The 12,653-nt window shown below is 46.2% G+C and overlaps 1 protein-coding gene across 1 annotated transcript in view; it reads left to right on the top strand.

Annotated features, from left to right (window-relative positions):
* IFT43 (intraflagellar transport 43) overlaps window positions 1–12,653 on the top strand; it is a 79,506-nt gene that overhangs the window by 24,643 nt on the left and 42,210 nt on the right. The window contains exon 3 of the mRNA XM_008699431.2: window positions 5,557–5,621. Coding sequence (XP_008697653.1) covers window positions 5,557–5,621 — 65 coding nt within the window. The remainder of the gene's footprint in view (window positions 1–5,556; window positions 5,622–12,653) is intronic.

Here is a 12,653-nt window from a genome sequence, read left to right as displayed (position 1 = left end):
AGAAACAGGTCTTCTTTCAGGCTTTTCAGATCGCTTGAGCTGTCCCTTCCTCACCCATGCAGGGTGGGGGGGGGGTTGTTTGTTTTGTTTTATTTGTTTTTCCCTCCTCCTAACACAAGGATTAACAAACAGACTTCTTCCGAAGTCATGACTCAAACGGATTGGTAATGTCTCCCCACATGCTTGGGTAAGGGGGCATTCCGGAGTCTTTGTGCTCCATGAAGGAGAAAAATGCCATGACTGACTGTCTTAGGCTGCCAAAAGAGTAAGTTTCTAGTTTAGAGGATGGAGCAAGAGTAAATTCCTTTTCCTTTAAATGTCCGGGTCATTACACAGAGAGCTCAGACACAAAATATATGAGAGCACATCAGTCATATGTTCATGTCCTCTTGTCCTGCCCAGACCTGATGGGCAGGAGAGGGAAGGACCCCTGACCCCAAACGAAGGGCCCGTAACTAAAGGGTTACAACCTTTCACCACCCCAGGCAGGGACCGGAGCTCTGACAGTGCAGTTGGGGGGCACATGCAGGCCCCTGCAGTCCCCCCACATCCCATCTGTCGCCTTGGGAAAGGGGCAGCAGAGTTCTGGCAGCTGGTCCTAAAAGGGGCAACGGGAGTGGCGTGGCCTCTGAGTATGTCCTGTGTTTCAGATCACCTGGGAGAAAGCTGTGGCCCTCTTTTTGAAACAGGGCTTACTGGGTATTTAGATGTCATCATAGCTCTTCGGAAGGGCAGCCAGGCACTCACGGGCTGGACTGTCCCTGCAAAGGACCTGTCAGACCTTTTACATTCTATTGCTAAAAGCCAGTCATCTCCTTACCTTTCTGACAGATCATTTGTCATAATGTATAATGTATGATGTCATAATGACATCATAATGTCGAACCGCTGCATTGTGCTCAAGCTGCATCAGCTTCTACTTGCGGCCTGAGTTGAAAGGAATAGGTGCCAAGCTGCTCAGACCACCCCCCACCCCGAGAGTTTTCCCAGGGACTCCTACCAACATGAGGATCAATTAATAGCATTTGCGGCTGCCTGCGTGTTCCTTCAGAAATCTGTTTCTATTTCACATCCATAAAGCTTCCTCGCCCTCACCTTGTCCTCGGCACTTCCGGGCCTGGCACAGTTCTGACTCATCTTCGGTGTGTCCTGAGTTCTGTCTTCATGAGGCAGGAGGAAGTGTTCCAGTAAAACCACCAGAGGTGGCAAGAAAACTGCAGAATTTCAGTGGAACTATCCCATGGTGGAGGGATTCCTCCTCAGCTTCACCTTCGTCCCTGGAGTGACCCCCACCTCCATCCCTGACCCTTGCTTCCCACCTCCCCTGCGGCCTCTTAAATTTCCCACTGAGCCTGACGTGCCGTCACATAGAGTTCGTCCTCACCCGATGTACACCGAATTTGGCCTCTTCTGTGCCTCACTGAACAGGGGTAACATTTGAGGACAGAAGTGACATCTGCTTGTCCTCTCTCACCCGGTGCACATAGGACAGTGCCAGCTCCCCACATGGGGAGCGAGGTTGCATTCTGGGGAAGAGCCGTGGTAACTTCATAGTGCTTAGTTAAGTCTGTTTCTTCTAGATAGCGTATCCGTGTGTAGCCGTAACAAGGCTCGTAGTAGGGAGTATTAAAAAAAACCTATTAAAAAAAACCTATTTTGCCCTAGGACCCAGAGTACTAGACTGAGCATTCCCCATGAGGAAGGAGACAGCTCCGGCTTCATGCCCAAGCCCTAGCTCGCAGAGAGAATGTTCTGCCTGCCCCTCTGGTCTGCCATCTGCTGCTGTGCTCTCTCCTGAGGTTGGCCGAGACCCCCCAGTGGGGAGCGGAGAGAACAGTCGTAGCCTCGGCCCCACTTTGCACAGAGAATTTCTTGGCATCTCAGGGAAGAGTAGCTTACGTAGTTTTTACAGCATCATGTCAACTCTTGAAGTCTTTGGTCACTCGTGAAAAAACCCTGTGATTTTGGAACCAGTTTTTCAGTCCCATCGGATGTGAAGCTGGGGCTCTTATGTGGTGATCTTTTTGCTTTGAAGCTGCCGTCCTCGTGAAGCAGCTGGTACCATTTTGTAACGGGAGGAGCATGAGAGAAAGTGTGTCTTTGTGCTTCCTCTGGCCCGAAGGGATTTGTACTCATCCCCGCAATAGCCATGGCTTCCTGGGATTTGTGGTTAAAGGAGATCAAGCTGGTCATTTTGGGTTTTCGAGTCTTAGGGAGCTTTATTAACCACACAATGTCCCTTAGTAGTCAGAGTGACAGCTCCGGCCGGGCTCAAAGGAGTCTTTTTTTTTTTTCTTTTTCTTTTTTCCAAATGGTAGTATATTTTATGACCCACAGTCTAACCTTTCCTATATGGACATTAGTAATAATGATGACGATGGCGATGGTAACAGGGATGATGGAGTACTGACGTGCCCGGCACTGCTCTGAGCACTTACCGTGAAGCCACTGATTTAGTCCCCCAGTGTAGCGGGTACTCAAAGGCGTGCCTTTTGACAGAAGTGTCTATTGCTTGTGCCCCTTCTCCATGCTGTGTCATCTCTCACAGCCCCTTCCCAGTTCAGTCTCTGCGCCTCCCGTCACCGTGGGCACCCACACCCCACAGTAGAAAACTGCCGGGATCAGGAGACAAGTAGCGGTGCCCCGCCAGTGCCACACAGGTCCCCGGCCTTCTTGCGGACTCTCAGCATCTCACAGCACTGGGAAGGCGCCAGGCCGACTCGGATACCCCGACCTTGTGGCACCTTGGGTTTGACTTGGTTCCTTCTGTGCTTCCCAACATCCAGAGCCAAGAGAAGAAAGCCCAACTCTGAGAGGGTAGCTCAGGGATCACATGCCCAGGTGCCTGCGGGGTGGGCAGGGGCTGGGCAGGTAGCCCCAGGGAGTGATGTGGGGCCAGGGGTAAGACACAGATACTCCCTCAGTGTGTGCACTGAAGTCGTAAGGTAAGCTCACGCTTCCAACCAAGAAATATGCTCTTGCCCATTTTTCTCAACGCCTGACCTAGGTTCCTGAATCCCACTTCCGCTAGGCACAGGAACCCAGGATTCTGCCCTGGAAGAGAAACAGCAGCACAAGAGCAATAGTAATCGGTGGCAACTGGCATTGACTTAGCAGGAAGGAGGCAGAGAGGGAGAGTGGGGACCGGGGCCACCTGGAGTGCACAGGTCCTGTCTACAGGGGCAGCTGCGACTCAGCCCCAATGTTATTGGCTCTTAGAGTTTTTCAAGAGAAGCCGGAGAATGACATTTTATGTGGGAATATTCCAATTTTTACGAGGGTAGCTTAAATTTAACAATAAAAACAGAGAAACTACTGTCTGGGCAGACACAATGTGTGGCAACAGGTCTGCAGCCTCCAAATTCAGGAGTATTCATTATCACAAGATGGTCCTGTCCTTGGGTAAAGAAATATGGGATGTTACCTGTAGAAGCACAGGGAAGATAGCCTGTAGTCCAGATTGCTTGAAAACATCCTCAAGGGGGCCCCATGTGGTTCCGTTCAGTTCTCGTTAACCTTCAAGTCTCCCCAGCACAGGGCCTTACACACGGTAGGAGCTCAACAAGACAGGGTGGTCGGTTTCTGCTTCTATATAGCTTGGGTTTGTGGTACTTTGGGTTTATTCTGATTCCTGCTGGCCCTTAGAGTTCCAGTGCTCATGCTGTCCAAACAGCTTAACCTCTGAGCTTCAATTCTGGATTCCTGGGACAGAGATGACCAGTTGGTTCCAGCTGAGTCAGACTGGTGCACCCTGGTGCAGTCAAGGTCTAAGGGCAGTGGGGGTCTTGGACTAGAAGGCTTCCCCTTGTGGCCTGAGGATGGGTGAGTGTGGGTGGCACGTACACCAGATAAGGATGTGTGGACTGGGCAGCAGTGGTGAGCATCTCGTGGTCTGTCTTCTTTGGCTATCCCTCTGGTAGAGACAAACAATTTCTTGTTTTCCACTTCTGCATTTTTGTCATTTCTAACAGAGTCCCCCAGATAGCTCCATTACCTGCCTATAGCATAGAAAACTCTACGGTGCTACTCAGCATTTCCTGGGGGCTGAGTTGGATACAGGCATTCTGGGGCTTGGTTTCTTCTCAGTTGGCCATCTCCAGCAGGTTCTGGCTCACCCTGAGGAAAGGCCCGTTATCTAGATAGAACAGGCTGGGGTGCTACTAGAGAAGCCAGCAAGGAAATGCATCTTGGTGCAAAATAAAATATCGAAAGTATAAAGGTATTCTGGCATGTTGGGAGGATGTTTTCTTAAAAAGTTACAAACTAGGCTTTAAGTAATGAATTTAAAGGATGTTGCAATGACACATTTTAGTCCAAGGTTCTGCAAACCACATCCTTCCTGCTAAATTGGCCCCCTGCTTGTTTTTATAAAGTTTTATTGGAACACAGAGACACCTGTTTGTTTACTTATGGTCCGTAGCTGTTTATTGCATTACAGTAACAGAATTGATTGGGAACAGAGACTGTGTGGCAGCCAGATTGAAAAATACTGGCTGCCTAGCCCTTCATAGAAAAAGTTGGCCAACCCATGTTTTAGTCCATCAAAGTATCTCCTTAGACTGAAAATGACAGTAATAATTATATGCCATTGTTAGAAAAAGAAAGTTGATATTTCAAAAAACAGTCTTAGGGGAATGCTGGGGAGTGGAAAATAGGAAGTGTTCTTTGCTCTTTTATCCAACTTGACTGACTCGGTGGATTGCTTGACATTCCCTTGGTATTTCCAGTTGAGATATGCTGGACCAGAATGCCAGCACTTGGGCTCCTGAAGGCGTCTTTGGCAGGTGAATCCTTCTTCCCCAAATAATCTGAGTAGATTTTTAACCCACCCATTTAGTTTATGTGTTAAGCAAACCTTTCTCTTACATCTTTTATTTTTATTACCTTTCAGTTTATAAAAGTAATATAATGTGATTGTAAAAAAAAATTAGACCATGCACAACAACACAAAGAGAATTAAAAATTGACCACAGTTCTGTCATTGGAGTCCCCTCTCATTCATGTAATTAACACTAGATATTACGTATTAAAAATCTTTTTACCAAATTGGAGGCATATACCTACTGTTTTACAACATGTTTTTTTAAAAGTTACTATATACCGAACATTCTCATTTCATTAAGTATTCTTTTTTACCATTGTCCTTTGTTATTACCTACTATTTTCACGTATGTATTCCATGAATTTACTTAATTCCTTATTGCTGTCTATTGTGGTTTTGAATTTTTTACCATTCAAAAATGGCCCTTATGTTTCTCTCTGATTCTTTTTAGGGATAAATCCTTGGGTTAGAATTGCTGACTTAAAAAGTCTGAAGCGTTTCTAAGGCTTTCAGCAGACTTTGCCCTACAGATCTTGCCCTACAGATCTCGCTTTTATACACCCACCAGAAGGGCTCGAAAGCACCCAGATTTTGAAAGTAAATTAGAAAGGCTCCTGTATTTTTACTGGAAAGATTTTGATAGAATCTTGGTTGGGGTGGCCTCAACCTCATCCCCTGCATGCATGAATGCCAATGGTGAGTGACTGTGATTTTGGCTTCTCGTCCCCTTTTAGGCTCCCCCTCCCAAGCCGCCCCGCAGACAAGGAGGCTGGGCAGATGAGTCCATGAAGGCTTCAAAGTAAGTGCCTAGCAGCTCGAGAGGGTGGCGGGGGGCACTTGGCTCTTGGGTTGTTTTTCCTTAATTTTTTTGGAACAACTTTCTTGAGGTAGAATTCTTATTCCTTGAAATTCACCCATTTGAAATGTACAATTTGGTCGTTCTTGGTGCCTTAACAGAGTTGTGCTACCAACACCACAGTCGGTTTTAGAACATTTTTATCACCCTCCCCTCAAAGAAACCCGATACCCGTTCACAGTTATTGCCCACGTCCCACGGTCTCCCCAACCCTAGGCAGCCACCGTTCTGCTTTCTGTCTCTATGGCTGGGCTGTTCGGGACTTTTCACACACATGGAATCCTACTTTATGTGGTCCTCTGTGACTGACTGACTGCTTTCACTTGGCCTGATGTTTTCAAAGTTCATCCATATTGTAGCATTCTGTGTTCTTTTTTAAAAAATTGAGGCACAATTGACATATGACATTACATTGGTTTCAGGTATACAACATAATGATTCCGTATCTGTATATTTTGCCAGTGACCACCGCAATGTGCAGTTAACATTTGTCACCATACATAGTTCTAAAAACATTTTTCCTTGTGCTGAGAACCTTTAAGATCTACCCTCTTAGCAACTTTCAAATACGCAACAGTATTATTAACTGTAGTCACCATGCTGGACATGACATCGCCATGACTGACTTACTGGATAACTGGAAGTTTGCACCTTTTGACCGTCATTCTGTGTTCTTAAACTAACTTTCTAAACAGAGTGGAATTGCCTGTTAGTCATTGTAGGATTACAAACCACTTGGGTCTTTAATCCCTCACACGAAGTCTTAGATGAAAAGTAAACCAGAAAAAAATATTTACTACACCAGCAGAGGATGGCCAACTACCAAGCTGAACTATTTAAGGGAGACTTGGGAAGGGAATTTCTTTTTCTTGAAACATAGACATTACTCTTGTCTGGAATTTCCTTCAGCACTTGTTGCCCTCAAAATACATATATTTTTTCTAATTCTTTCCTCCCTTCCTTTCCGCCTCTGTCTCACACACACATATTTTTCCCCCGACTTGAATCATTTGAAAACAAGTTGCAAAAGTCATGATATTTCACCTCTAAATACTTCAGCATGCATCTCTCAAGATTAAGGGCATTCTCCAGATGATCACAGTATGATTATCACATCCAAGTAATTTCATAATGATGTAATATTTAATAGTAGTTTATATTTAAATTTACCCAGTTGTCCCAAAGTGTGTTTTATAGCCCCAGGATCCAGTCAGAGTTCACACATTGTGTTGTGTAGTTCTGCCTCTTTAACTAAAATCATTTTTATTTAAACTTATCTAGATAAATTTATTGAGATAAAGGTAAATTTATCTTATCTAAAATATCTCTCTTGATCTAAAATAATTCCAGTTCTTCCCCTGCTCTTCCACACATTGACTTTTTTGAGGAGTCCAGACCAGTTGTCTTACAGAATGCCGTAAATTCTGGTTTTCTCTGACTGATTCCTCATGATCAGGTTCAAGTTGTGGGTTTGGGGCAAGAACAGGTGATTTTGTGTACTTCTTATCATATCAAAATAGTATAGAAACACACACTCAGAGATGTCTCGCTCCCATCCTTATTCCCTCTACCTCATTCCCATCCATCCCCTATGGGTAACCTCTCTGTTAGTTTCTGGTCTACCCTACCTACACTTTTTTTTTTTTTTTTTTGCAGAATTAAACATGAACATATACAATTTTAATTTACTCCTTTGTTTCTGTATATCAGGATTCAGCAAACTTTGACCCACAAGCTAGCTGTCAGGGTTTATGATCATGTTTTATTGTAACACGATCATACTCTTTCATTTTAAAAATTTAGATCTCTGATCCATTCGGAATTAATTCTATTGTATGATATAAGGTATGGATCAATTTTATCTGTTTCCGAACGGCTGTGGTCCCACCACCATCTATTTAAAAATCCAACTTTCTCTGCTACATTTTCCTGTATCATAATTCTACATCTTCGTATGCACCTGAGTCTACTTTTAGATCTGTTATTCTGTTCCAGCGGTCTTTCCATCTGTTCATAGGCCAGCAAATACACACTCTTTCCCTTATAGAACGTAACACTACTTTTTAGTGCTAACAAAGAGCAAGAAGGTAACTTTGAAAGGTAGGTCTCGTATACCAGAGAGAGTCTTCCAGAGTGGCCCCATTTTCCTAAGGTATTAGGGGATTTTAGTGCTTATCATATCTGTAATTTACTTTGAAATATAGATGAGACAAACCCTGTATCTGCTGCTTAGAGAACAAAAGGAAATCTCAAAAATGAATATATTAAATGAATATATCAATGAATATATTAAAGATTTTCCCAGATCAAATCAGTTTGCTCTTAGAAAAAGGTGCTTTTCCACTTCGTATGTTACTTTTCAAGGTATTGTCTTCTGTGGCTCCTCAGTCTGTGGCCTAGTCTCGACCTCTCTCCAAGTTGGGGGACCCAGGGCCCATCCTCGAACCTCCTCTCTCCATCGTCAACACACACGCTTGCACAGTCTCAACCCAGTCTTGGGAGTTTGACTATCCCCTTCACAGCGACGACTCCAAAATATATATCCCTCCAGTCCCTTCCCCGAACATCCTGTTGTCCACATGATGTTTCCACTTGGATACACAACTCAGTCATAGCATATCTGAATCAGTCCTCTTCCTTGTCACCCCTCCTGTCCCGTCCCCTAACCCGCACCTCCCAAAGTCTCCCTCAGGTCTCCGTAAATGGTGACTCTGTCTTCTCCGTTACTTCAGACCGTAAGCTTTGAAATCCTCCTGGATCCCTCTCTCTATCTCAGCCCATGTTCAGTCTGTCAGCAGAGCAGGTGAAGTCCACGGATGAAATACGTCTGTGGTCTGCACTGCCGATGCTCGGCTGCAGCCGCTGTCATTTCTGGTATTGACTCGACTGAGAACGTCCTGACTCGTCTCCCCCTGCATCCTTTCTGCCTCCGTCTTATCTCCACAGAGCCAGAGTGACCTTTTTAAAACATAAGTGAGATCATTTCCCTTGTCTCCTCAGAGCCCTCCCGTGGCATTCCCCATAGTCCAGGTAAATCCCAGAGTTCTTACCATGGCTTACAAGGCTTTGCCCGATGACCTCACTTTATAAGTAGCACCCCTCGTCACTCTGTGTTTCCAGCTCTTACTCTATGTATCAGCACATGACATATATGTATACATACATACGTGTGTTTGTGGGTGGGCACGTACATATAGTCTTTTTCTCTCTCCTATAACGTAAGCTCCTTGAGAGGAGACACACTCTTATTTACATATGCCCAGTACCTCGAATAGTGCCAGTCCGTAACAAGTGCTCAGTGACTGTTGATTGAACAAATGAAGGATCTCATCGGTGTTTTTGTTATCAGATCAGGTTACTTTACTATCAGTGTAGGAAGTGGGGATCTGGAAGGTTGGAAGCACTGTTGGGAAGGTAATACTCTGTTTGAAGGATGATAAGAGTTCGACGAGGGTAGTGGTGTGAGCGTGGACAGGAGAGGAGCTTTGGGGACATTTTGGAGCTGGAGTTCACAGAAGTGCTATTGGTTGGACACAGGGCAAAGGAGGAGGGAGTGGAAGGTCCTGCAAGGTGCCTCGCTTTGATGACTGGTTGGGGGGCGGTGCCATCGGGTAGGGAACGTAGAAAGAGAGACCTAATTTGTAGGCTGGTGGTGGTCCACGGAAGTAATTTTCCTCCGTTTGGGAGTCTGGAAGAGAGGCCAAAAGAGAGGTACAACTTGGGTCATCTACACAAATAGAAGTCAAGGACGGAGCCTTGGATTTGGCTGTTTGGAGATTACTAGGGGCCGTTGATCAAGTGGTTACGGTGAATTGCACGGGGGCAGAAGCCAGATTAGGGGCTGAAAAGGAACTGAGGTGAGGAAATGGTGATCTAGGCCCCTTCCCTGAGAAAGAAAGGAAAGAATGGGACAGTATTTGGAAGGAGAGGTTTGTGTGGAGAACCACGTGTGTCATACGTGGGGACAGTGATTGCAGGTGAAAAAGGAGGGATGGGAGGAGCACTATCCTTGGAAGGATAAAACTGTCCAAAAGAGATGAATTAACCTTGGACGGAAGGAGGCAGGGACATATTTCCTCCAAGATAGGAGGGAGCTTGGAAAGGCTGGGTAAGCTACCAAGAAAAATTGAGGGAATAGGGAATTGGGGGAATTTCGTTTTGGATTGGCCCCTTGGTTTTCTTCTTTTTTCAAAGTAGAAAGGCAAACTGTTGAGCTTGTTGGAGCCAAGGAGAGCTGGCCTCTGAAGGCAAAGTAGAACAGATGTGAGACAGAAAGAGGAGGGGGCAGCTGGCTAGGGGTAGGAGAGGCCATGGTTGGGCCACATTAAGGACCCACCCATTCGGGCTGGAAAGCATGAGGTCCCGCTCCTCGCAGGGCACCCCAGAGGGTACAGTGTCGATGTGCCTCCTGGCCTGCAAAAGCTTGGATTTGAATTGGGAAGATCAGGCATTTTTGTTCACAAAAATCAGGAACAGTGGAAGGAGCACATTGCAAGTGAGAACCAAATGGACTGGCTCACGCTGGTGAGGGGACATCAGAAGAGTGAGGGATCACAGTGACCAGGGGTCCCTTGCAGAGGACATGGGGGTCAGGCTGGGTGGACTGTCATGTACAGAGGATCGTGAGAAGAGCATTGGTGTACATGGAAGTGTAGGGGGATAGTAACCTTATTGTCACTCTGCTTAGAGCAGAGAATTCACGCTGGAAAATCATGCGCTCGACTTGAATTCTTTTGAAGTGATAATAATGGCACTGGCTTAGTTCAGGCCGCTAGAACAGAATGCCATCGACTGGGTGGCTGAGACAACAAACATTTATTTGTCACGTTGATTGCTAGTTCTGGAAGCCAGAAGTCCAAGATCACGGTGCCAGCATGGTCTGATTCTTGTTGAGGGCCCTCTTCCTGGTTATGCCCTCACATGGCCTTCCTCGGTGTGTGCCTGCAGAGAGAGGGAGATCTTGTATCTCTTCCTCATTTTATAAGGGCACCAATCCCATCGTGGGGGCTTTACCCTCAGGACCTCCTCTAACTCTGATTAGCTCCCAAAGGCCCCACCTCCGAGTGCTATCACGTTAGGGATTAGGGTTTCAGCTTATGAATTTGGGGGGGGGCACATAAACATTCAGTCCACAGCTACACCTTAGAGGTGCATTATACCAACTCTGTTGGGTAGGTTCCGTTCTCTAAAGTAGGTTCCCCTCTACGGGGAGGTAGGAGGAAAGGGAGGCTTACAGAGGTCTACAGCTATGTTGTTGCCAGTGGGAGGTAGAAGGGATAATTCCAGATATGAACCAGGAGCTCATAGCCAAGGGATATAATTTCTGGGATTTATTTTATTTGCACGACACTGCCCAAGATGGAGAGCAGAGCGTGTATCAACCACCACACTAGCTAGAGACTCTGGGTGCCAGGATTCACGTACTCACCCCTGAGCCACAGGAAAGGGCTGTATTCAGGAATATCCTGGGGCCTGGGATCACTACCTTTCCCTTCTCCGGGCACCAAAGTCATAGCTCTGCCGAAGATTCCATCTGGGGCCCTCATAGCCTGTGGGTCGCTGACTTGGCCATGGAGAACAGAGCTGAACAAGAGGCAAGCAGACCCGGTAAAGAGAGGGAGGAAAGGTAGTCTGATTAAGTTTTGTCTCAAAGTGTCTGTTTTTGGGTTTGTCCCTGCATTGATCTGCAAGGGAATGAGGCAAGTAATGGCCCCTCAGGGACTTTCAGGACTTTGCTCTCAATGTCAGCCGTCATTTTCAATCACCCTCTCCCTCCCAGCCATTAATTTTGGCCCAGGATCATGGGGACTTGTCCATCTATCACTCCTAATTGACACTAAATGATCTGTCAGTTTATTGATGAACGGCAGGAGTGGAATTGTCACAATATATTTTACTTTCTAACAACTCCTCCTGACAATTTTACCTTGTCCATCTCACTCTCCTCACATAAATCTCCATTGGCCGCTCATTCCTTCTCCTGGGTTGTTCCGGCGCCAGCCCTTCCACACCATCTGCACGCGTCAAGGACATCAAGATGGCGGGAGAGCAGCCGAGTGCCAGGCCCGAGGTTGCCCCCTTCCCTCCTCCTTCTCTCTCTCTCTCTCTTTTTAATGGCATAGATGTTCCAAGAATACTAAAGGGCTTCTGTCCTCTCTCTCTCTGTGTCATTGCCATACCAGAGTCTCTTTACCTTCTTGTTAGCCGTGAGTAGTTCATTCTTAGTAGGCTACAAAAGTGTGAAAGGCAAAAACAGAGCCGCCGGGCTCCTCAATCTATAAGCACTGTTGCGAACACGTGTTGTCCTCTTGCACCAGCATTGTGACAGGCTTTCCCTCCCCACAGAAGTTAGTTTCTTAGCACGGAGGGGAGCTTAGCTGGGATTTCACCACTCATGTGTCCTGTGCTGCACCGTGGGGACAGGTGTGCTGAGATGTGTGTGCTCGGCCGCTGGGCCAGGCCCAGAGTTACCAAGGCCCCTAGGCTGTAACCAGAGGCAGTCTTGTCTGTCACCCTAGTTTTCCATTAAAATGATAGTTTTAGGGGCGCCTGGGTGGCCCAGCGGTTGAGTGTCTGCCTTCAGCTCAGGGCATGATCCCCGCGTTCTGGGATCGAGCCCCACATCAGGCTCTTCCGCTATGAGCCTGCTTCTTCCTCTCCCACTCCCCCTGCTTGTGTTCCCTCTCTCGCTGGCTGTCTCTATCTCTGTCGAATAAATAAATAAAATCTTTAAAAAAAAATGATAGTTTTAAGTGTTTTGTGTTTTGAAAAAGATGAAGGAAGGACTGGATATATCTATAGATATCTATCTATCTATCTATCTATCTATCTATCTATCTGTATGAAAGCTAAGTTAAGAAAGTATAATATAGCTGTGAGAAATCCTTTATCCTTTATGAATCCAAGGATAAATGGAGAAGTTTGACAGTATAGAAAGAATGTCAGTCATGGTTCCCCTCCCTCCTTCCTCTCCTG

The sequence above is a fragment of the Ursus maritimus genome, unplaced genomic scaffold (genome assembly GCF_017311325.1).
Source record: "Ursus maritimus isolate PB19 unplaced genomic scaffold, ASM1731132v1 scaffold_25, whole genome shotgun sequence".
Lineage (NCBI taxonomy): Eukaryota > Metazoa > Chordata > Mammalia > Carnivora > Ursidae > Ursus > Ursus maritimus.
This window is presented reverse-complemented; position numbering and strand designations above follow the sequence as displayed.